General features: G+C 39.6%; 1 protein-coding gene across 1 annotated transcript in view; it reads right to left on the reverse strand.

Moving 5' to 3' along the window:
* Positions 1 to 1,926: 1,926 nt before the first annotated feature.
* The window catches only part of tmeff2a (transmembrane protein with EGF-like and two follistatin-like domains 2a), a 64,768-nt gene continuing 41,545 nt past the window's right edge, over positions 1,927 to 25,149 (reverse strand). Inside the window, exons 4-9 of the mRNA XM_052030301.1 lie at positions 21,524 to 21,620; positions 10,517 to 10,665; positions 6,840 to 6,899; positions 4,462 to 4,588; positions 4,214 to 4,372; positions 1,927 to 2,991 (exon numbers count right to left, since the gene is read on the reverse strand). Coding sequence (XP_051886261.1) covers positions 2,895 to 2,991; positions 4,214 to 4,372; positions 4,462 to 4,588; positions 6,840 to 6,899; positions 10,517 to 10,665; positions 21,524 to 21,620 — 689 coding nt within the window. The 3' untranslated portion in view covers positions 1,927 to 2,894. The remainder of the gene's footprint in view (positions 2,992 to 4,213; positions 4,373 to 4,461; positions 4,589 to 6,839; positions 6,900 to 10,516; positions 10,666 to 21,523; positions 21,621 to 25,149) is intronic.

The following is a 25,149-nucleotide window of genomic DNA, read 5'->3' on the forward strand; positions in this document are numbered from 1 at the left end:
AGATCAGTGGAAATATCAAATTGCTTGTGATAAGTGAACTATGTAAATTAGGATTTGTTTAAATTTAAATTTTTAAAATTTTATTTACAGCGTGGTAACAGGCCCTTCTGGCCCAACGAGTCTGCGCCGCCCATTTTAAACATTTTGGTAATGTTAGAATAGTTAGAAACAGTACAAATAACAGCTGACTTAATGGGCAGGATTTTGCTCTCTGTGGCAAACTAACAGCACTTGCTGTTTATTACCCTGTCGGTTGCTCATAGATATTCTTAGAAATTTTGTTCTGAAAACTACTCTGATTAGAAAGTCATTCTGGGGCAGCACTAGTGAAGGAAAGAGAAGATGGTATTGAGAGATATGAGAAACAGTAAAGAATGAAACTCCACACCTATTAAAGTTGATTTTCAGTCCCAAAGAAGTTGTCTGGCAGCAATGAAAACATTGCACCATTAAATTATACATAGCGAGACGACCCCTAACTTCTTTCAGTGAGTTTATTGTTTCTATCACTCAGTACAGCAGCTTCTGAAAGCTGTCTCTTGATGGGATATTGCAATGGCAAAGCCACTGGAGGAGCAGAGTATTTGGACAACAATTTTCTACTTCTGTGTTGAACTATTTATATTTGGATCCTGGAAATTGCTGTTTAATTTAAACTAATATCAGTGAGCACAATGATTGTCGCTTGCAGCAAAATCCAGGCCAAAGGTTTTGCAGTTAATTTGGACAAGCAAAATTATTTTTTATTCACTGTGTATAAGATGCATCTCTTGAAAGTCAAAAAGCCTGCAATATGATCAGCAGAAACCAGTGTAATTATCTTGCTTTCCTCCAGAGAACTCACGTGAGGTATATATATTGTTTGGGTCCCATTGTTAGAGAAAAGAAAGTGATCTGACCCACAATGGCTTGTGATTATGCCATCAGTGATATGGAAGGATTATTAGGAATATGCCACAGCATGTGGTACTTGTGGTTAAATTCTGATCATACCATCCCAGGGTTACAGCCCAGTCTACTTATCAATTCAGTAATGATCTGCAATCCAGAGTGTGTGATACATGTTTCTGGTTTATAAGCCTGCCCTGTAGCTCAGACCAAACCCAGAGTGAGGTAAAGCATAGTTCAGGACATAGGTACCTAGATTTCACACTCCTCTGGCAAGATAAATATTTGTGGATAGCATCAATGTGGAGCTGCTGTAATAATTCATGGAATTGATTCAAAATACTGCACGTTAAAAATAGTGCCTGACATTTTTGCAGGCAGAATCATGCACTAAAACAGAACCCGATGCATCACCACCATGCTGATCAGTGTGGGAAGCACATTAGAGCTTTCACCACCATCCCATTGAGGCGAGGGAAAATATGAGGGAGGGGGAGGGCAAGGGGTAACAAGGCAGCTTCCATGTAATGGAGTCTGGCCCAAATGACCTTTGTGGCGTGAGTAGCCACAAGCTCCTGTGAGGTGCAGAATGGTCAGGGGATCAGAGATTGCAGATTTGATTTGTATGGAAGTGAGCAGAGGGGAGCACCACTGATGCAGTTTCTATAAGTGCTGACCATCTTAAAAAGGCAGATTGCTGTGTGCAAGATAGCAGAGACCCTTCCATTGATATTTCATTCCCAATCCCTGTGTGTTGCTTCTTGCTTATTGGGAGTGATCAACAATGATTGTAGCTTGCACCCCAAAGCTTCAGTTTATGTCATGACACTATAGACTTGTCAGACACAATAAAGTGAACTGTACACATAAATATCCAGGCCAATTTCCTGATGGGCCCAATTTCACCCAGTAATGACTGCTAGCACTACCTAGCCACAGAAAAACACTCAGATGTGTGCCTAATGAATGAAAGTTGTGTACAAATGGTTCCAATTTCCAGACTGGAATGATAGTAAACAGAGACAAACAATTCAGAACTATTGCTGCTGTAATATTTTTATTTTTGTCATCTTATTATGAAACGTTAGCACTGGAAATGTATATTTCAAATGAGGATCCTCAGCAGAGCAAAACAACGCTCTAACTATCCTTTGCATTATCAAAAAGTATGTGTGTGATCCTCTAATTTCTACCACTTTGGTCAATGCATCACATTTAAACCATTTTTTTTACTAACCAGGCTAGGTGACCTATAACCAAGCGATAAAAGTTGTTCATAATGTATGTTCTTGTATTCATGTAAAAGGTACATTGAGTTATGCAAGTGCATAAGCACACACACAATATAAAATAGGATACTTCACTAATGACACTTATGGAGGTTATCTGTTTAAACCGAGAGAGCCTTGTTGACAGTTTTTTTAAATGGTGTATTATACTGTCATGTATACATTACTACTGAATCCAAATAAACAGCACTGTCATTATAGTATAATGGAAGGTTTTCAAGCTCACTGGCCTTCAATAACAAGCATGTAAAAAATTAAGGTCAAACCTCTGGTCTTTAACTCATAGCTTCCCAAAATTAATTATCAATTAACAGCATCGTAGATCCTCATTTTCTCTAGTTAACAAAGGCAAAACCTGACCGAACAATACAAACTGCTTGCTTTTTAAAAAAAAATCAATAGCACATTTCATCTTTAAAAAATTAAGAAACATCACAGAAGTATTTATTTTTCATTAGTCCAGCTTTATAGTACTTCATGTGCAAACTAAATCAAGTGATATAAATTGTTAACCATTTATTTATTACAGAAAAACACATCAAGACATTATATACTATTTGAAATATATCCAGACATAATCAAATATAACTGTAGTATATGTATTCATTGGTGTAGTATAACACAAATGCAAGGCAACATGTGTTGTTCCATTTTGTATGATAATCAATAGTCCAAGCTTTGTGTAATTATTTTTGCAGCTGTACAATCATGCTTGCTTTAAATTAATCTTGTTGATGCTCTTGTTGTGTTGTCAGAACTGTAGTGTGTTGCATTTTGCTTCTGTCTTTGAATTCTGTTGCCCCTAGGACATTTTCTGCAGATTAAAATAAAAATATTACTAATTCATGGGAGAATTATCTTTTACTTTGAAGCAGTTTATACATTATTGCAACATTTTCAATTGAGAATAAATGGTTAAGTGACATTGTGTATTTTGGAGACAATTTTAATATTTTAAACACATACCTGATGCTCAGTGCTATAGATTTTCAATCTTTCCAATCCAATGGGCATGGTTTAAACAAACAATGCAAGGGACATATCTGTTCAGCTAAATTCATGAATTGAATAATTGAAACCCAAGCGAAGAATCAAGAGCCATAAATGTAGGATACCATTATTTAGCTTTGTAGACATCCATAATCCTCTGGAGCACATGCAAGTTTTGACCCTTTACACGTAAGCATCAATGTCGAGTGTTAGACAAGCTAATTGACACTAGTAAGGCCAGGTCTCTTATTATCCATACAGAAATATATATTTTCCAGCAGCAATCACAGAATGGTGATCAGAAGTACAAACCCCATGTAATTACTTTCTACTGTGAGTGTGTTATATCAACCGGCAAGTACACATTCAAATTAAACAATGGCCTTTTTCAATATGGCTCGAGTTAAAAATAGGAGACAGAGAAGACTGGTCTTGCCACATGCTTCTTGGACCGAATCATCACCAGTTCCCATTGTTTTGCAAATTGCTTCAACGCACACTTCTGGTTGAATTTAAGTATCGTTAAGTGACATCTGACTTTTCAACCATTTTGGTTAATTTTAGGAGCAAACCTGAATAAAGTTCCAATTTTAATAAGTGAACTGAGAATAATCAGGCCATGTGACAAGACTTCCAAACTGGTAGTTTTTTCTTACTATCAAATCAGTATTTTAAGTTTCCAGTGCTTTACGAAAGCAAGGGAAATTGCATGATTTTAACATATGCAAACACTGCTGCCAAAGCACTGATAACTCCCCTAGGGCCTTGTCTTACCCATTGCTGCCACTCTTACTCATACAGCATCCTCAATTAAGGAGCCTACATGCCAAACTCATCCTATCTCAAATTAAGCTCAACACGACAGAGCACTTGCCCTCTCTGTGAGCCAGGGCCTGTGAGAATGCTTGATGCTGATCCCAGGTGTCTGAAATGAGGCACTTTCATTCAAAGACTGACATTTCCCACATAGACAGTCCAGGATGATACAGTAGAAATCAGAGAAATGCCTATTAAGTACACTGGTGACATTGTTTGATTAACATTACCTTGTTATGCAAAGAACTACAATCAAAATGATGGCCACCTGCACAGCTCCGATGATGGATGCTATTAAGACGTACTGAAGTTTCCCAGCTCCAGGAACTACATACAAAACATTAAACTCCTTTTGTTCACAGCGTGGTCCTTTAAAACCCGCTTCGCAGCTGTAAAAAGAAAAAAAATGGACAGAGAAATTAATTGATGCAAGGGATATTTATGAAGAGATCATAAAATGTTATTGTTCAGGTGTTACCTGCAAGATGGTTCCTGTTTATTAATCAAGAATTCACATTTGCCATGTAGACAATGATTATCAAAGAGATTGGGACATGGGATAAATAATCCTCGAGCTGGTTTTTCTAATTTATTGGCATTTTTTTCTGTAATACAAAATGTAAAAAATGGAGATAAATAAAAACAAATGTTGGACTGGACTGCATATGTCCAGTCAAGAATGTGTTTTGTTTGAATTCTCACATTTAAATGGGTCAGATCAAGACTGGAATAATCAGAGCGTAAGTGGAGTAAGTTGCAATGAAAGTATCAGAGCAAGACAGAACTACTCTAAAACCTGAGGATCAGACAGGCAATCCAGCTTTGTTGTTTTTGGATTTCTGCAGTAGCAGTGACCGACTAACTCATTTACTGTTTCTATTGATGTGTGTAGTTGCTCTAATTTCCACCCTAAAACTTTTCTGCTTTTTTGAGGTGCTAAATCATACTCTCTCTGCAGATGCCCTTCAGTACCTCTGAAGCATCTTCTTTCTTCCTGAACTGTGGCCTCCCTGCACTATAGTGGATAGAGCCCTTAACTTCATTTCATCTACTTCCTGCACCTCTGTTCTCACCCTCTTTCCTTCTTACTAGAGGATGGGTAAAGTTTACCTGGTTTTCACCTTCCACCCCACCATCCTCCACATTCAAAGGATCATCCTTCACAACTTCTGCCAGCTCCAACATGATTCCACCAGCAGACACACCTACCCCTTTTAGCATTTTTTAAAATTTTTTAAAATTTTATTTACAGCGTGGTAACAGGTCCTTCCGGCCCAACGAGTCCGCGCCGCCCATTTTAAACCCAAATTAACCCACCCGTCTGTCTTTGGAATGTGGGAAGAAACCGGAGCACCCAGAGGAAACCCACACAGACACGGGACAATGTACAAACTCCTTACAGACAGCGACAGGAATCGAACCCCGATCACTGGCACTGTAATAGCGTCGCACTAACCGCTACGCTACTGTGCCGCCCCTACGCTACTGATTTTGAAGGTAGTTTTCTTTGCGGCTCCTTTGACCACTCTTCCTTCCCACTATCCACTCCCTGGCCTTTGGGACCTTCCCATGTAACCACAGAGGCTGCAGCAGCTGTCCTGCCACCTCTTCACTTTAACCATCCAGGGACCCAAACATTCCTTTGACATGAGACAGCAATTCCCTTGCACTTTTGCCAATCTAGTGTACAGCTTTCAATGTTCATAATGTGATCTCTTCTACATTGGAGAGACCAAATGCAGATTGGGTGACTGCTTTGTGGAGTACTCTGCAGGAACGACCCCGAGCTTCCAATTGCCGTCTACATTAATTCCCATTTGCACTCCCACTCTAACCCATCTGCAGCTTCCTGCAGTGTTATAACAAACTCGATGCAAGCTTGAGCAACTGGGCCTTATCTTCCATCGGGGCGTGTTGCAGCCTTCTGGATTCTGTATCAAATTCTCCAACTTTTGATCAAATCCAACTCATTTTCTCTATCTATATCAGAAGTGGCAATCTTTGCTGCAAGTTCTTCACTTATGATTTTACCTCAGTAATTTTCACCCTCTCCATGAGCACACCTTGATCTGCTCTTTTGAACACATCACACTTCTTTATCACCTTCAATTGGCCCACAAGCAACTCACTGTCACAGCAACCCTGGCCCATTATCCTATCCATTCCTCCCCCACCTTCTCTGCAATTTTAAACTTTTTTGTCTTTCTGATGAAAGGTCTCCAATCTGAAACTGTGTTTCTATTTCCTTAGATGCTGTCTGACCTGCTGAGTGTTTGTAGCATTTTATGTTCTTGTTCCTAATTTTCCAATTTCTAGCATCAACAGTTTGAGTTTTCCTTCCAGTAATTCATCCAAAAGGCTAATCTTAATGTGTCAACCTCATGAGCATTAGCAGATGTTCACCTGTGATAGGGCATTACATCAAAGTCCACTTAAGCCTCAATCCTCCAAGCAGATGTCTGTATCACTTTTAGAAAGAGAATTCTCCACTATGGGAGCACATTGTGGCTAATTGTAATGCTCTATTTACCATTTTGATCAAGTGCAGCAACTTAGCATTAAGAAAATCTTAACTTCACAAAATAAACCTGTCCGTTGCAGGTTATAATGGTAAAAAAAATTCTCTTGAATAACATGACTGACACTACAAAATGCTGAACCATGAAAAAATAGCAATAAATTTGACAACCTGTAATATTTTTCATGCTAGAGACGATGAGTTGAAGAAATGTAGCTAACTCAGATGTTTCTTGTTCCTATTAAAAAAAACCCTCAAACTTAAAACTTTCTGTCAATAGTATGTTGCTGGAAAAAGCAAGCAGAGCTCTCAGAAATGTTTGGAAATGAATTCCATACCTGTATAATCAGTTCTTGCAAAAAGCCCATCTTCTGCTTTTGTACCCACGGTCACATTCTCTATTTGAAGAAAGTTAGAAATTTGATTTAGCAACCATACAGTTTCTCCTGACCAAGAAATGCCACCTGTATTATAAAATAATACACTTCTGTGCTGGACCATTCCATAGTTCTTTCCAAAAGTAAACAATTGGAAAACAAACTAATGTTCACCCTGTTTAAATCAACCACGCATGATCAGCATTTAACTCCATATGTTAATTAAGGCATATTATTCAAGGCCTTATTCCTAAACTAATTACTCTGACATTCAATGCACTGCCCTCTGGGTTAGGTGCATATCAGTAACGGTAGAGTTGATGGTTTATGGTGGGTAATTTTCCAGGACACCTTTCCTTGATAATGATGTGTCATTAACTGCAAATAAAAGATGTTGTGCAAGTTTGGAGGCTTGCAGTGTTTCATAAAATAAGCATTGGTAAAAGTTGTTATTTATTTTATTTGCAGGTCAGTTTCAGGTTATTCTTTGCTGCTTGGGAAAAAAGTATTGAGTCTAGGGACATGACAGATCCATCAGGAAGCCAGGTCTTTTGCTCGCTATTTCAAGCAACGTCACAAAGATAAATGATGCTAACACCCACAGAAACTTTACGTCAATTGCATTTCTTTTGAAGTAACTGCTTTTTCTTTTCAGTAAACAATACAGATATTGTTGCTTGTTTCCATTTGTTTAAAATGTCATGCATTGCGATGCACCGCATTGTGGTGAGAAGGCTTAATTGATTCACTAAGCTACACTATGTATATTCTGTCTAAATTCCTCCTGGGATTCACTCAAGAAAATGTTACAGATAATATATGATTTTGTTATTGTGAAAAATCTATATGTATTACCTTTTAAATTAAACAATTACATTATTATTATTTCCTAATTTCATATATTCAATTTACATTTGTCAATTTAACAATTGTTACTGTACTGAATATTGTCAGGATTGATAAGTTTGAGAGTGCCTGAAATTCAGTAGTGATCATTTTTTTCTCTTCTGCTGAAGTAAGTCCCTCAAATCCTTAGCATCCCTGTTGGTTGACAGATAACATCACAAAGAATAGTATCAATATGCTCCTCAATTTAGTTAGTAGAAGGCGACGTGAAAGAGAAAACATCCTGTAGTCCGAGCAGGAAATCATTTCCAGCCTAAACCTAGTGAGATACTTGGATCTTCCAACCAGTAGTGGTAAAGTCATAAGCTTTGCAACAGGAAATAATCCTACAACTTAAGTATTTTGCATCTCCTGTGTGCTCTTTAACATAATGATCTCAAAACACACAGTCTCTGAAATGGGACTTAAACTCATTGCTTTCTAACTCAGAAGTAAAAGAGTTACTAACTAAGCTACTGCTGACAACATACACATTCAACAATTGCACATTCTCACACACACTTGTCCAACATTATGGACTTTACCATTGTTATTTATGTTGTGATAAAATTTGAGTTAAATTTACCAACATGGTAACATCTGTATACGTTAGCATGCTGCAAGGCTGATGTAAAACTGTAAGCTCTTCAGTTGTTCCATAATTTAACAAACAGACTACATTTTCTCTTCCTGTCAGATGAGAAGACCGCACACTATATTTTCTGGTTTGGAAAAACATAAACAAAACTGACTGCTATAATAACTTCAGTTTATAAACTTCCTGTTACAACGTGGAAATGTATTGCAAAGCCAAGCAAATAGGGAGAAAAAAAGGAATGAAATGTATCAACAATAAAGTTGAACTGAGTTATTTCAGAAATTGGGAAATCACAGCACAAACTCAGAGCCTCTGTGTATCATAATTTCTGGGTACAGATCAATTTTAAGCATCTTTGTGGTTTATGATGTTCACTGATCCTTGCATTTCACGAAGTTTTGAATTGGATCCATATCCATCTTTTTAGCACAATCCATGACTTCCAATAAACTACATAGCTCTTTCAGCTTAAGATGATATTAGAGCCCAAGATTTAGTTCTGCTCATTGAACATGCTGCTCATGTTAGAATCACTCGATAGTAAGAGTTAATTACATTACGGAATAACCGGTGCTGTATTACTAGTCTTTGTATGAACTTAGCAGCTGATGTAGAAGAGAAGGCAAAGTCATGGATGGTCAACTGTTTAAAATAAATTGTGTTGACAAGGACCTACAAGTTTTGAATAGAATTGAGAACTATATACATCAATGCTACCATTGAGAAGTGGCACTTGTGAGTAGCACACAGTGGGGAATTTGTGCATCTAGCCCATTATTTTTCACCCATTAAAATAAAAGAATAGAAAATCACAAGCTGTGCCTCTACAATTTCACTCCATTCACTCCCTGTCAGCATCAGCCCCTGTTGGGAGTGTGGAATCAATCTGATTGTGTATGACACTATGCTTGGTAATATTCTCACTGTTACAAAAGTAAATAACAGAAGATATTTTGAAACCTATTCCATCAATGTGGCTGTTAAAATATGCTTAGCTTCCAACTATTTGCTCAATGTGATTTTCTTTGTTTTATTTTACCTTTCCACTCTCATTCCATCTTTTCCCTGAACTCCTCTTACTCACTTATTCTGCTCTCTATTTCTTAAATTTCTTATTCTCCCTCTCAACCCTTTTATTCTCCCTTTCCTGCTTTCGCTTGTTGCTTCTTGCTACTTTACTTTCATTTTACTTCTTTGTTGTGCATTCTTCCTTCTCATTGTTTCTCTCCTTGCTTTCTGTTCATTATTTCCTTTATGCTCTTCAGTTTCATTCTGTTCTTCCATTTCCTATCTCTTTTCACCAGGTGCACTATTTCCTATTCAATATATTAGAAACTACTAAATTTTGAATGATGCATTCATTCATTCTCTGGTATCATTGTGCTTCTGTGATTTTTGTCCATGCTTGTTAAAAAGCCATGTTGTTTATTCCTCAGTTTCATCTTTGTCTATGCTTTGTGTGTTATCCTCAGTATTCAAGGGCCCATCACATGGTACCATTTAATTGAAAGAATAGGTAGCATGATTTATTTTATCTTAAATCAGCAATGGCAATTTCTCTCTGGTTTTTGCTGAATAGTTGATAGCGTGCTGAATGTCTGTGGTTTGGTGGTAAAGTCTCTGTGGCTTCCTATTTACTAGAGTCTAGGTGAGATAAAGTGCATGGAATGATACAAATAAATACAGCAAAACTATATGCACTGTTGGCTACCTCTGATTTTTGTGGTCTCTCATTGATTAATTTTGATTTAGAAAGCTGTTCAGAAAAATAGTACTTCTTGACTGCTAAATAGATATATATATTAGGTACAGATATAAACTGATTATGGAGCAATGATCACAAGGTTTAAACATCAGGTTCACTAGAATAAAATTGAAGTGTTGCAAAGGCAGGAGTCAAGTAATTAGCATGTAAATTTACTGAACTTACAATTTAAGTCAGTGAGGATTATAGATAAAACTGTGACACTGTGACCCTGATCCTCCAACCCACGTTCTGCTCAAACAATTTTTTGTAGGATCAGTGAATATGCCCTCATGAGCCATTAAAACAACATAAATTCTGACAGAATATTTATAGTATTGTAGAAATAAAATCATGACCAAAATTACACAGTTTCAATGCCCGGAGGAGCAGTAAATCTGTTCAAGTTACCTGGACATCTTCCCAAATATGTTACTTCTATGAATTCTTGATTCTGGCAGGATGCCTCTTTAACCTGACAAGGGTTATCATAGGATTTACCATCAGAAGCACACACAGGGTTGAAACTGATGCGGGAACAGTCAATGTTGCATACACACCTAGGCAAGATAAAAATGGGCATTATTCAAGGTACCATTAACCTGAGCTGGGTTAACAGGGAAGGTAGGTAGATAAATTGACATTAAAATACTTTTGGCCCTACTCTGGCCTGCATTTTCTACCAACATGATCCTACAATAGAGATCAGAATCAGAAAATTGTGTGCAATGCTAGTCGCCCCATTGCAGGAAGGATGCGGGGGCTTTTGAAAGGGTGCAGAAGAGGTTTACCAGGATACTGTCTGGATTAGAGGGTATGAGCTATAAGGAGAGGTTGAACAAGCTTGGGTTGTTTTCTCTGGAGCGTCGAAGGCTGAGGGGAGACCTGATAAAAGTCTATAAGATTATGAGAGGCATAGATAGGGAAGACAGTCAGAATCTTTATCCTGGGGAGAAGTGTCAAGTACTACACAACATGCAAGAAGGGGCAAGTTTAAAAGGAGATATGTGGGGCAAGCTCTTTTTTTTACACAGTTGGTAGGTGCCTGAATCAGAATCAGATTATCACTGACATATGTCGTGAAATTTATTATTTTATGGCAGCAGTACAGTACAAAACATAAAGACATACAAATTACTACAAGTTAAAAAATTAAATTAATTAACAAAATTAACTGGAATAAGCTGATGGGGGGAGTGGTGGAAGCAGATATGATAGTGGTGCTTCAGAGACTGTTAGACACATGAATATGCAGGGAATGGAGGGGTATGGATCACGTTCGGGCAGAAGAGATTTAGTTTAATTTGGTATCGTGTTTGGTGCAGACATCGTGGGCCAAAGGGCCTGTTCCTGTGCTGTACTGTTCCATGTTCTAAAATTATCCTTAACCAATGAGCTCCAGATACAAAGCACCCAACTGCAGAGGAACAAAAAAAAATTGCCAATTGCAGTTGTTTTCAACTGAAAGTATTAAGGTAAGAAAATCACAACGAGCTTTCACACATTAAGAAAGCTATTATTTGGAATGGTATGAATTGAAAATGTTACGCAGTGGTCGGTATCTGCACAATGCAATTATCACAGGGCTGATTTTAAATTCAGGTGAAACTCCTGTGCCAGAGTTAGTGTCAGCTTCCTGACAGACTTTAGAAAATCTTGCTGGTGAGATTCAACTGAAGGTCATCATTTCAAGTCTGAAGTCAGGGATGTTTGCCTAGTCTTATGGAGATAGAGGGGGTAATGGCAGGGAGATCCAAGGGTGCCTGAGGTTATGGCTTTACTTGTCATGTCCATTGGAATACTTCTGTATATATTAAATTACTGCCAGGCTAATAATTCTTTTCACTTCCTGTATGTAACTCAAAAGCAATGCCTTGATATTCTGTTGCCTTATTTTTCCTTAAGAGCAAAACAGCCCAAGATTGCGACAGGATCAGTACCTGAAAGGCAGGTAGACTACACAGGTAAGCCTTAAAACATGACAAGCACAAATCTACCAACCCTGTTGGTGAAGAACAGGCTTAAAAAGCCCAGTCATATAATTGCTAGAGTGCAATACCGTAGGGAACAAAGACCTGGAAATTGGACTGCACAATCAAGGAACAAACTTTGTGCTCTTAATGTATGTTCCACCAAGTGCAGATCGCCCAATTGTTTGGCATGCTAACTCATGGAGATGTGGTATCCAACGGCATGCAGGGCATGCCTGGATGCTAATTCTATGATTTTGATCCACTCATGAAAAAGTCTAGAGTACTTGTGAAGCATGTTTCTGCAACTTAAACATGACCTACTGACAGGTGACAGGTCATGGAATTTGCTTTTGGGAACATGCCTGTGGTAGGAATTGTGCAGAAAAAAAAATTACCCATTGCAGAGAAGGACAATGATCCTCTCTCCTTCATGGGCTGATCTTTGACCCTTGACCAACCCACTACTTCTTTAGGCCAACATCCTCCAGGAACTCCTGCTAGTGGTTCATCTGACTCCCCTTCATCAATCTCTAGACCACCTTCCCTTAGTTTCTGAACTGTAGCCTAATCCCCTCACTGTTCTCCAGTGTGGCACACACCCACCAATCTGCAAGCCATCCCCTATACACAAGTCATCAGGGTAATGTCTCACCCACATCTAGCAGCTAACTGCAGCCTCCCAGCCTGTTGTCCCAGCCTTTGACATCCCAACCACTGCAACCCACTGCCACTCAGCCTCTCGCCACTGTAATCCTGGCTTGCCATTCACCACCATTTTTACATGTCCTTACTGGCACTAGGCAACTTCTCAGATGGCTTATGTATTTCAAAACTTCACCTAAACTTACTTGGGCAAACTCAGGTAGGCTGGCTAACAGGATAACTTTCCATTTTCAGGCACAGATACCACTGGAAAATAAAAACCAAGGTCACTCCATTTATTTATGCAATAACAGCATAAGTAATCTTTTAAATGGAGATAAATGCTTGTTGACCCTGTATGCCAATGATTAAATTGTCATAAATAATACTTGTGATTCTTTAGGTAAATGTGAATTTAGGAAATTTGAACTTCATCAGATTTAAATAAGCTATCAAGATTTCAGTTAGCTTACTGCAGAGGACAACATTTCTACATGAGAGATGAGAACGCTAGAAAATGTAAATGATTAAACTCGTGTCCACATATTTTCACAAATAATCTGGCTATGTATGTACATATGCAGTAGTGATGAATATCACATTGGTGTACATGGATATTTGCATGATTAAATTATTATTCAAATGAATTATAACTGCTAATAGAGGAAAACTGTTGAATAAAGATAGGTCTGGTGAGGTCATTCATTTTAAGCATTTGTTCAGATGGAATGATTCAGTCAAGGAAAATATGCAGTTGTATGTTTTCAAATTTGAGGTCTTAAATATAAATGCAGTAAACAACACTAAGCATATCTTGATGGAGTTCACAAACTTAATGTGGAAAATATTTGTGTGATTCAGGAGCCAATAGCTGAGATGGAATAATTGATTTGCATTCTCAAGAATGAAATTGCATGGTTAAGACTGACTCATCCCAAGTCCAAGGAACAAAGTACTTTTACATCTTCTAAAACCGTCGCCCATTGATGAGATTGCTATTCATGCAGAACAAAATGGTGCTGACGATCAAAGTTATGCACGTTTGTCACAGAAATAACAGGTAGGTGAGAGGGGAAAGGTGGGATTCAAGGACGGCAAATTCAGAGGTTCTGATCTCCTTCCTGCTCTGGCCAGAAAGCAGTGCAGTAAAGGCATTTACCTGCCCTTTATCTCTCTTCATCTTTTGGCTTTCTCAAGTCCTGGAATCCCAAAGGACAGATTTTAACAATAAAAATTACTTTAAAATGGAGGAACCAGTCTTTTTAATTTGTGTAACATGTTTTCCTACAGTGGATTAGTCATTTGCTTGAGATCTACTTCTGCTGAAACTGGAGGTGGGTGGGATGGAAGCAAATTGCCCTTTATAAAGAATCATTTAATCCTGCTTGCTCTGGAGAGTGGAGGATTGGTGGGTGGGGTGAGGGAGGAGTTAAAATTACTTTCATTGATGCTATATTTTACAACAGTTAATCTCCACAGTCTGCATTTACTATCCCTCATGTGAATCTAAAAGCCTTTGTTAAATGTTGTGATCTTGATCAGTTTTGTAATTGTGTAGAACAGGTACTGGTGTGCGCGATGCATTGGAGTGATTATTTATAGTTACAGAGTGGTTGGATCAAGTCAGGGCATATTAAGACGTTTCTAAATGCACATCCTTTTGGTCAGCTAGGCTAATCACATTACCAGTTTCAAGTGCTTTGAGGGTAAACTTCGACTGAAAATATTGGATGTCAATACTCATACAGGTTTTATACAAGCCTGTGATGTAGAAATTGGTTTCACTGTGCGATTTTGCATTCAAATGAAAATTCCTTTATCTATTGTCTTAAAGGAATTATTTTTCAAATACTAATGTTTCAATAATTTTGCTTCAAATGGATTTTTAAATGCTGCTGATTTAAAACCATTAAGTTGAAAACATTTTACAGGAGGGCGGGAAAAAGAGTGGCAGAGATCAGTGGTAGGGGATCCATGGTAAGGGTAATAGACAGGAGCTTCTGTGGCCGCAAATGGGACTCCCGGTTGGTGTGTTGCCTCTCGGGTGCAAGGGTCAGGGATGTCTTGGAGTGGCTGCAGGGCATTCTGGAAGGGGAGGGTGAACAGCCAGTTGTCATGGTGCATGTAGGTACCAAAGATATAGGAAAAAAGCAAGATAAGGTCCTATAAACCAAACTTAGGGAGCTAGGAGATAGATTAAAAAGTAGGACCTCAAAGGTAATAATCTCAGGATCTCTACCTGTGCCATGTGCTAGTGAGAGTAGGAATAGCAGCATAGTTAGGATGAATATGTGGCTTGAGCAGTGGTGCAGGAGGGACGGTTTCAGATTCCTGGGGCATTGGAACTGGTTCTCGGGGAGGTGGGACCAGTACTAACTGGATGGTCTACACCCGGGCAGGACTGGGATCAATGTCCTAGGGGGATTGTTTGCTGGTGCTGTTGGGGAGGGTTTAAACTAATATGGCAGGGGGGATGTGAATCTATGCAGAAAGACAGAGGGAAAGAAAGCAGAGACCAGAGCAAAAGTTAGAAAAAAGAGTGGAGTACAGAAAAGTCAAATGTAAAGGATGCAAAGGTTACTAGATTCTAAAAGGACAATGAGTGTAAGGGCACTTTATCTGAATATCTGTGGTATTCAAAACAAGGTCAGTGAAGCTGTGGCACAAATCAGTACAAAGGGGTGTGATTTAGTGGCCATTACAAAAACTTGGTTGCAGGGTGGAGATGAGTGGGAATTAAATATCCAGGGGTATCAGGTAATATGGAAGGATAGGCAGGAAGGTGAGGGAGGTGGGGTAGCGCTCTTAAGTAAGAATGAGATCTGGGCGATAGTGAGAGACGATGTAAGATCTAAGGAGCAGAATGTTGAGTCTATCTGGGTAGAGATTAGGAATAGTAAAGGGAAAAAAAAAATCACTGGTGGGAGTTGTCTATAGGCCACCGAATAATAACATTACAGTGGCACAGGCAATAAACAAAGAAATATTTGATGTATGTAAGAATGGAACGGCAGTTGTCATGGGGGACTTTAACTTCCACATAGATTGGGCAAATCAGTTTGGTTGAGGAGGACTTCACAGAATGCACTTGTGACAGCTTTCAGGAACAGCACATTAGTGAACCTACAAGGGAAAATGCTATCTTAGATCTGGTCCTGTGAGACAGGTAAAATTAATGAACTTGTAGTTAGGGATCCTCTTGGAAAGAGTGATTATAGTATGATTGAATTTCTCATACAAATGGAGGGTGCAATAGTTTGATCTAAAGCCAGTTAGATCTAAAACAAGACTGGAAACACAGGCTATATAGTGGGACAGTTGAGGAACAGTGGAAGACTTTCAAAGAGATTTTTCACAGTGCTCAACAAAAGTATATTCCAGTTAAAAGCAAGGACAGTAGGGTGGGGAGTGCCAGCCTTGGATAACTAAGGAAATAAAACAATGCATCAAGCTAAAAGCTCATGCATACATAGTCACCAATGGTTGTGGGAAACTGGAAGATTGGGAAAACTAAAAAGCGACAAAGGACCACTAAGCAAGCAATAAGGAAAGGTAAGGTAGATTATGAAAGTAAACTAGCACAAAATAAAAGAACAGATAGTAAAAGTTTTTATAATTATATAAAGTGGAAAAAGGTGGCTAAAGTGAACGTAGGTCCCTTGGAAGATGAGAAGGGGGCCTTGAATGACTATTCTGCGTAGGCCTTCATGGTGGAGGACACATCTGACATGGCAAAGAGAGACGTTATGGATGCGTTGGGGGGGGGGGGTGAGGACCTTGATACAATTGCTGTCACTAAAGAAGTGGGCTTAAAAGGTAGACAAGTCCCCTGGTCCCAGGGTACTGAAAGAAATGGCAGAGGTTATAGTAGAGGTGTTTGTGATAATTTACCAAAATTCTCTGAACTCTGGGCAGGTCCCAGCAGAGTTCAAGACAGCAAATGTCACGCCACTGTTTAAAAAAGAATGTAGGCAAAAGGCAGGTAACTATAGGCCAGTTAGCTTAACGTCTGTAGTCAGGAAAATACTTGAAGCTATCATTAAGGAAGAAATAGCTAGACATCTGGATAGAAGTGGTTCCATCAGGCAGACACAGCATGGATTCAGGAAGGGCAGGTCCTGTTTGACAAACTTACTGGAGTTCTTTGAAGATATAATGAGCGCAGTGGATAGAGGGTAACAGGTGGATGTTATACACTTGGATTTCCAGAAAGCGTTTGATAAGATGCTGCGTAAAAGACTTACCCATAAGAAAAGGATGCATGGAGTTGGGGTAATATATTAGTATGGATAGAGGATTGGTTAACCAACAGAAGGCAGAGAGTTGGGATAATTGGTGTTTCTCTGGTTGGCATTCACAGGTGAGCGGGGTACCACAAGGATCAGTCCTGGGCCTGCAACTGTTCATGATATACATTAACAATTTGGAAGAGGGGACCAAGTGTAGCGTATCTAAGTTTGCTGATGACACTAAATTGAGTGGAAAAGCAAATTGTCCAGAGGATGCAGAGAGTCTGCAGAGAGAAAAAGATAGCTTAAGTGAGTGGGCAAGGGACTCGCAGATGGGCTACATTTTGGTAAATGCAAGGTCATCCACTTTGGAAGGAAAAATAGAAGATCAAATTATTATATCAAATTATGGTGAAAAATTGCAGCAAGCTGTTGTCCAGAGGACTTGGGAGTGCTTGTGCATGAATTGCAAAAGGTTAGTTTGCATTTGCAGTTCCAACAGGTTACCAAGAAGGCAAATGGGATGTTGCCCTTCATTGCTGCAACTGTGCAGTGTGCTGGTGAGGCTGCACCTGGAGTACTGTGTCAGTTCTGGTCTCCTTACTTTAGGGAGGATATACTGGCTTTGGAGGGTGTGCAGAGGAGGTTCACCAGGTTGATCTGGAGATGAGGGGGTTAGCCTATGAGGAAAGATTGAGTTGCCTGAGACTACACTCGCTGGAATTCAGAAGAAAGAGAGGAAACCTTATAGAAACATATAAAATTATGAAAGGGATAGATAAGATAGAGGCAGGAAGGCTGTTTCCACTGGTCGGTGAGACTAGAACTAGGGGACATAGCCTCAAGATTCAAGAGAAGAGATTTATGATGGAGATGAGGAGAAACAGCTTTTCCCAGAGATCAGTGAATCTGTGGAATTCTCTGCCCAGGAAAGCAGTAGAGGCTACCTCATTCTAAAGACGTATCGGTAGGTTAATATGGGGGTTTAAAATGGGCAGCGCAGACTCGTTGGGCCGTAAGGGCCTGTTACCACGCTGTAAATAAAACTTTTTTAAAAATTAAAAAAAAATTAAATATATTTAAGACACAGTTAGATAGATTTTTGCATAGTAGGGGAATTAAGGGTTATGGGGAAAAGGCAGGTGGGTGGATCTGAGTCTATGGTCAGATCAGCCATGATCTTATTGAATGGCAGAGCAGGCTGAATGGGCCAGATGGCCTACTGCTGCTCCTATTTCTTATATTCTTATGAATCTCCAGCTTATTGTAGTCAGAAACATTATTTCCTTTCTACCATTGGTGCAGTTCACTTTGACCTTACTGCACAAAGCTATAGCAACAACCTTTGCGACTAGAACCATATCAAACCGGCAGTAGGAAGCACACGACAGTTCGCTTTATGCAAATTTTCAATAAGATTAGAGCGAACTCACTAATCAGCTTCAATACTGAACACCATCTCACATTGGTAGCAGCTTGCTGTAAGAACATGCTAGGATTTAATTCTTGATCAACGTGTCACTGATCAAGGCAATACATGTTGATACTCAGAAAGAAAAATAACTCTACAATAAAATTTCTGCAATAAATACCCTTTGGTCAAGTGCATATCAGGATAGAAGCAGGGTGAAATCTCCACTCGGCCTCTCTATAATTCATCTTTAAATACCAAAACTATATTTCCATTTCCTATATGTATTCTTTCAAATTATGGTTAAATGAACTACGATGCAACTTGAGATTCACTTTTGAGTTGACTTAAAACTCCTGTGAAGAATCTGTCCAATCTGCAGCACAGTGGTGCAGCTTGTAGAGCTGCTACCTCAGCACCAGAGACCTGGGTCCTGTCTGTATGGAGTTCGCATGTTCTCCCTCTGACAGTGTAAGTTTCCTCTGGGAGCTCCAGTTTCCTCTCATATCCCAAAGGTGTGCAGGTTGGTAGGTTAGCTGGCAACTGGCCATTGAATTTTGTCCCTAGTGTATAGGTGAGAGGTGGAATCTGGGGCAGGGGGGGTGTGGAGGGTGCAGGGGGAAGTTCATGAGAATATGGGGAGAATAAAAAAATGGGATTAGTGCAAAAGTTGGGGTTAGTGCAAATTTGGTGGTTGATCATCGGCCAGGACTTTGGGCTGAAGGGCCCGGTTCTGCACTGTACGACTCTAAGCTACCTCAAATTTCCTGTCAGGTCTTTGAGTTGGACAGAAGGGAGCATCCATACTGCAACTCTGGCAGTCCTTCTGATTGCCAATCTTGCTATCAGCATTCACTTAGCAAACCAATATCATTGTGTTGACCAACACAGGAAACCGTGACTTTGGTGGAAGGACAGAAGGAGAAAAATACCAACAGACTGGGCTGGATTTATATTGCCCTGAAGTTAAAAGCTCTCATAATTTCTTTTTAATAAATGGCATGCCAGGGCAGCAACAGCCACACCTGAAAACGAGGTCCTAGACTGGTGAAGCTTCACAGATTTACATGCAGACAACAAACATAGCGTGCAATAGGCAGAGCTATGATCTCACAACAAATGGATCAAATCACAGAGCACCAAACAATTTGCTGGAGGAACTCAGTGGGTCGAGCAGCATTTGTTGGGGGAAAGGAATTGTCGATATTTTGGGTTGAAACCTTGCATCAGGACTCCCCCCACCCCCACCCCAACACACATACCCCACAGATGCTGCTCGACCCACTGAGCAGAGTCAGTTCTTCCAGCAGATTGTTTGTTACTCCAGATTCCAGCATCTGCAGTCTCTTGTGTCTCTGATCAAATTAAAGATCTGCATTCCTGTCACATCCAGCTGGGAGTAGAGGTTGACAGTTAAGAAATGGTATTTGGAGCAGGTGGCTCCAAGAACTTCCCCACCCCCAATGATAACAGGGGTCCAGCTATTGAGAGTCAAAAGCAGAATATGTGCAGCTGCATTCAGCCTAAAGTCACTAGGGGTTAATTCACCTCAGTTTCCTCCCAAGATCTCCATCACTGAAACCTGCTTTCAACCAATTTTATCTCAAGCAGCAGCTGAAAGCAATCAATATAGCAAAGGCAAGGGGTCCAAACAAGATTTAAGATATAACACAAAGACTTCCACCCCAGAACAAGTTGCAGCACTGGCATTGACCCAACAAAGTGGCAAATTGCTCCAGTATGCTCTGGACATAAAATGCAGGACAAATCCAATCCAGTTAAAAGCCACCCAATCAATCGAGTCTCAATTATCAGAAGGGTGATGGAAAGTGTTGTTGACATGCCTTCAAATAGCATTTACTCACCAAATAACAAGATCATTGATACTCAGTTTAAGTTTCATTCGGATCATTTGGCTCCAGACCTCCTAACAGCTTTGGGTCAAACATGGACCAAAGAGTAGAACTCCAGGAATGAAGAGTGACTGCTCTTGACGTTGAGGGTTCTGGGAAAACTGACGACAGTGGACATCAACATTCAAGTGGTTGGAGTTGTACCTCCCACAGAGGAAGATAGTTGTGGTTGTTGGAGGTCAATCATCTCAGCTCTAGGACATCACAGCAGAATTCCTCCGGGCAGAGTCCTAGGCCCAATCATTTTCAACTGTTTCATTAATGGTCTGCCTTCCAGAATAAGGTCAGTATCAGGCTGTTCACTAATGAGTGCATACTATTCAAATCCATCGGCAACTCCTCAGAACATGAGGCAGGTCATACCTGCATGCATCATGACGCAGACAAGATTCAGCATGTGTTGATGAAAGTCAAATAACAATTGTGCCAAATAAATGCCAGTTAATGACCATCATCTACAGGATAGCCAAACAATCTATTCAATGCCATTATTACTGCCAAGTCCTCTGTCAACTTTCTAGGGTAGCATTGACCAGAGATTCACTGAATGAACCACATAATTACTATGGCTACAATATTTGGGCAGAGGTTGGGTATTTGGGGAATGACCCACCACCTGACACCCTGAAGCTTTTTTTTCCCCGCTATCTACATGGCATAAATCAAGAATGTTATCAAATACTCGGTACCTCCCTGGTGACTGTAGCACCAACAAGACTCAAGAAGCTCAACATCATCCAGCACAAAACAGCTCATTTGACTGACACCCAATTCCCTATATTAATTTCCCCCCATCATTGGTGAACCAACTTTAGAATTCAATGAAGTATTTCACCCAGGCTACCACTACAGCATCTCCCAATCCTGCATCCCCTATCTCCAAGAAGCACAAGGGCTTCAGGAGCTGCAAACATCATAAGAAGACTGCAGGGTCCCTCCTAGGTCACACAGCGTCCTGACTTACGAATATTACACTGTTTCTAAATCAAAGAAATTTCTACCCAACAATGTTATGGGAGTACCTTCACCAGAAGGGCTGCACTGGTTCAAGAAGTCAGCTTGCCAGCATCTTTTGAAGAGCATTTTGAAAAAGGCAATAACTGCTAGTTTTGCCAGAGATGCCCGTAAGCTAAAAAATGTGCAAGGGCTTCTAACTTAATTCATTGTTTCAATTAAGAAGTTACATTTACAATTTAAGTGAAAAGTAGTGAGAAATAACACTTGTTATTAATTAACACTAGAACATTTACCATACATCTTCTGCATCTTCATCGCATTCTGCTCCAAACTGGCAGATATCGCATGAAGAGGTTTTCTTCAAAGTAGTTTCTCCGGAACCTTCATTCCCTGCAGGTGAACGAATCAGAAATAAAAATCATGCAAAATGCTGCCAGGGATACTGTATTTCTATTTTCATACAGACATCAGAAGCAAGTAACGGAGATTTAAAAAAATTCTGCCACATCATTTGAACAAGAAATTATAACCCATAAATCCATTCATAAAACCCCGAAATATGATTTTTTTTGCAGTTGGAAATTGGGTTAGTACAGAGTACATTGTTTCTTGCACATTGCTGCGTGCATTAGCAGCAGTTAGGAGCCACATCTCTTCAATTTTCACAGGAATTTTATTTTACCTAACACTATTTTTCCAGTGTAAAACTGCTCCAAATGATATCAGTGGTAGTGCATCATGCAAAATTCATCTGCAGTGAGATTCTGAATCTCACTGGTCCAAAAATGACAAATCTTATTTACTCACAGAACAACCAGGCTTTACTCATGTTGTTTCCCCTGAAACAGCTATTTAAACTCTCAAGCTGTATTCTTTGTCCTCTCTGAGATCTCTGACTTCCCATGGTTTGCCCTTGCAGGTCAATGTCACGATCACTCAGCTTCCTGGCTTTAGGATCATTCCAGTGTGTTGCTGCTTATTCCAGCCACATCTCATAGTTTGCTGCTCACTGCTGCATTGGGGAGTTCACCCAAACTCTATATTCTTTCAGCCCACTCACGCAGGGAGAGCAGGCAGATCAGGCACTGGTACTTGCCTGCATTGCACACTTCCCTGAAGGACAAAGCATTCAGAGATTGCATGCTTGTCCTTTCAGAGAGCTGCTGGCAACATCCTGTCAGAAGCACTTAGATGTGGCTTTGGAGGGTCTCTGTGACCCTCATTCTCATCCTCGCAGACAGAGCGCAGTTCTTGTGAGCAGTGATCTTCACTGGCCTGTCCAGGTTCCACTGACCCCCTTGGGAGCCCTCTGCCACCCATCCTCCCATAACTGCAGCATGCATTCACTCATTGGCAACATCCCCAGTATATTTCCCTTTAAGAGCTTTATAGAAAGATTGCACCTTCTGTGTTACGTTTAAACAACTGAGAACTCGCAGTAAGTACATCAACAGGGAATATGCCAGTGTCAGTGCAGCATCACACAAGGAAACCCAACAATGCTGTTCTGTGAACCTTGCTTTCGAAGTTCTCAACCTTTACATAACTTTTGCAAATAGTTTAGGATGACTCACAATGCTGCTTTAACACCAAAAAACGAAATTATATGCAGCAATTTCCAGGCCTAAAACTGTTATTTCTAATCAGTTTGTGTTGGACACGAATCAGGAATTAAACTTCAGTGGTGAAACCTTGGTCCATTTAATGGCTATAAATGTTTCATAGTCATTCGTATCTTATTCCCTGGCCAGAACATAGTCATAGGCCATTGTTTTTGTCTTCTTTCTACACAATCTGATTGCATAGTTCAAAACCGCTTAAACCGTTTCCTCCTGTATGTTATTTTCATTTAAATAATGAAGATAATTTCAAACAAAGCAGCTTCTGGTAGTTGCAAAATATTCCAACAATCCTCTGCAGCAATAGAAACTCCTAAATCTGTGAGCAAAGAATAATCTGACAAGAATAAGAAACAGCTGAGTAGCAGTCACAGTAATTACCTGGAGACAGAATGAATGCACCGCACTGCAGTATATTACAGCAATTGAAGGGCCAGGGAGGAATATGTAATTTAGAACTGTGTGAAAGAGAACTTAAAATGGAAATCTTTTAAACTAAGCTGATTATTCCACCCAGAAATACTGCTCTTTGTCAAAAATATGCATTGTAAAATAAGGTAAAGCCAAGATTTAATTTGTAATAATCAAGTTCAAAATGGGTGTTGGAGACTTTAACTATATAACTGCACCTTGGATGATACATTGCTGATCTAATCTGTTCCAACATATGCTATTACTGTGTGAATATACCATGTATTATAACATCACTAGTACTTTATATGCAGCGGGGCAGAGGTTGCTTGGGTGTTCCTATTCTTTAATACCCAAGGTTATGTTCTGAATTAACTTAAACATATACAAAATCGAGGCAGTTTTGATGACTCTATTGTTCTTTGCACTACTATGGAAATGAGCAGTTCAGATCTGGAAGATCCAAGGTCACATTTCTGTCTGTGACTAGCTAGTCAATTTACTTGGATATGCAAATTGTACTTGGACTTACAGGTAGACACTGAAACCATTATTTAAGAAAATATACAGTAATTTGTCTAATATCAGTTGAAGAGATAACTTGCATTTATATTGTACATCCTCAGGATACCTAGAATACTTCACAGTCCCATAAACTTTTTCTGAAATGTAGTCGCTGTTGTTACACAAAAAAAAATGATAGCTAATTTCAATCTATGCAAGCCCCAACACACAGCAGTAAGTGACAATAAATCTGTTTTTCTTTTAGCGTGCTGATTGAGGGATAAGTGTAGCAGAGAACACTGAGAAAGCTTCTCTGTGCTCTGAATAGTACGATGAGTTTCTTTATGCCACTTGGGAGAACAAGGCAATTTACCTAAAGCAAAGCACCTTTACAACTACCGCACTTTCTCTGTACAACACAGAATATCAGATGATTATATACTTTTGATCCACAGTGGGTTTCAGCCTATGAACTTTTGATTCAATCAGAAACAGAGTTTGGCTTGTTGGGGCTGCATGGAATGGTTCCATTTGGGGCCCACACTTGTGGGTTAATTGTATTTGGGTTTTATAAAATAAAAGGCAGAGACTACGTTGAAACAATCATTTGTAGAAGATGATAGTTGGTGATAGAAGGTTGAGTCAATATAGTTATAACTTCAGTGGTGGGAAAGCTTTTAGAAACGTCGATCCAGGATAGGATTAATAATTACCTGGAGGAGAATGGATGAAGGCTAGCCAGCTCAGACTTTGAACAACCTGATAGAATTTCTTGATGAGGTAACGGATAGAGTTGATGAGGGTAATGTAGTCGATGTGGTGTAAACAAACTTCAAGAAGGCTTTCGATGGGGTGCCACATAATAGGCTTATCAGCAAAGATGAAGCACATGGCATAAAAAAAAGGTATTGATAGCACAGATACAAAGTTGTTTAAGTAACTGGCAACAGAAGGTAGTGGTGAATGATTATTTTTCTGACTGGAGAAAATTGAATAGTGGAGTTCTCCAGGGACTGGTGTTAGGGCCTTGTTTTTTTTAATTTAAATTAATAACCTAGATTTTGGGCGATGCAAACCACAATTTACAAATTTACAGATGGCATAAAACTTGGCAGTGTAGTAAAACTCCAATAGTTTGCTATCTGACTATTTGGAAATCTGGATGATTGGCATCTGGCTCATCACGTAATGTTTGCTGCGCTCTCTTTCCACTTAACGGGGCTCCAATTCCTGTGGTCCTTTTGCACTTTCCTGGATCACAGTTCCCGCAATCCCTTTTCATTCACTTGGGTCCCTCTTCTCATGCTCCCTTTCCATTTGCCTGGTTCACTGGAAAATTCATTAACAAACTGTGTAACATCTAAAAAACACATGAACCCACATCC

Source organism: Pristis pectinata, chromosome 1 (assembly GCF_009764475.1).
Source record: "Pristis pectinata isolate sPriPec2 chromosome 1, sPriPec2.1.pri, whole genome shotgun sequence".
NCBI lineage: Eukaryota > Metazoa > Chordata > Chondrichthyes > Rhinopristiformes > Pristidae > Pristis > Pristis pectinata.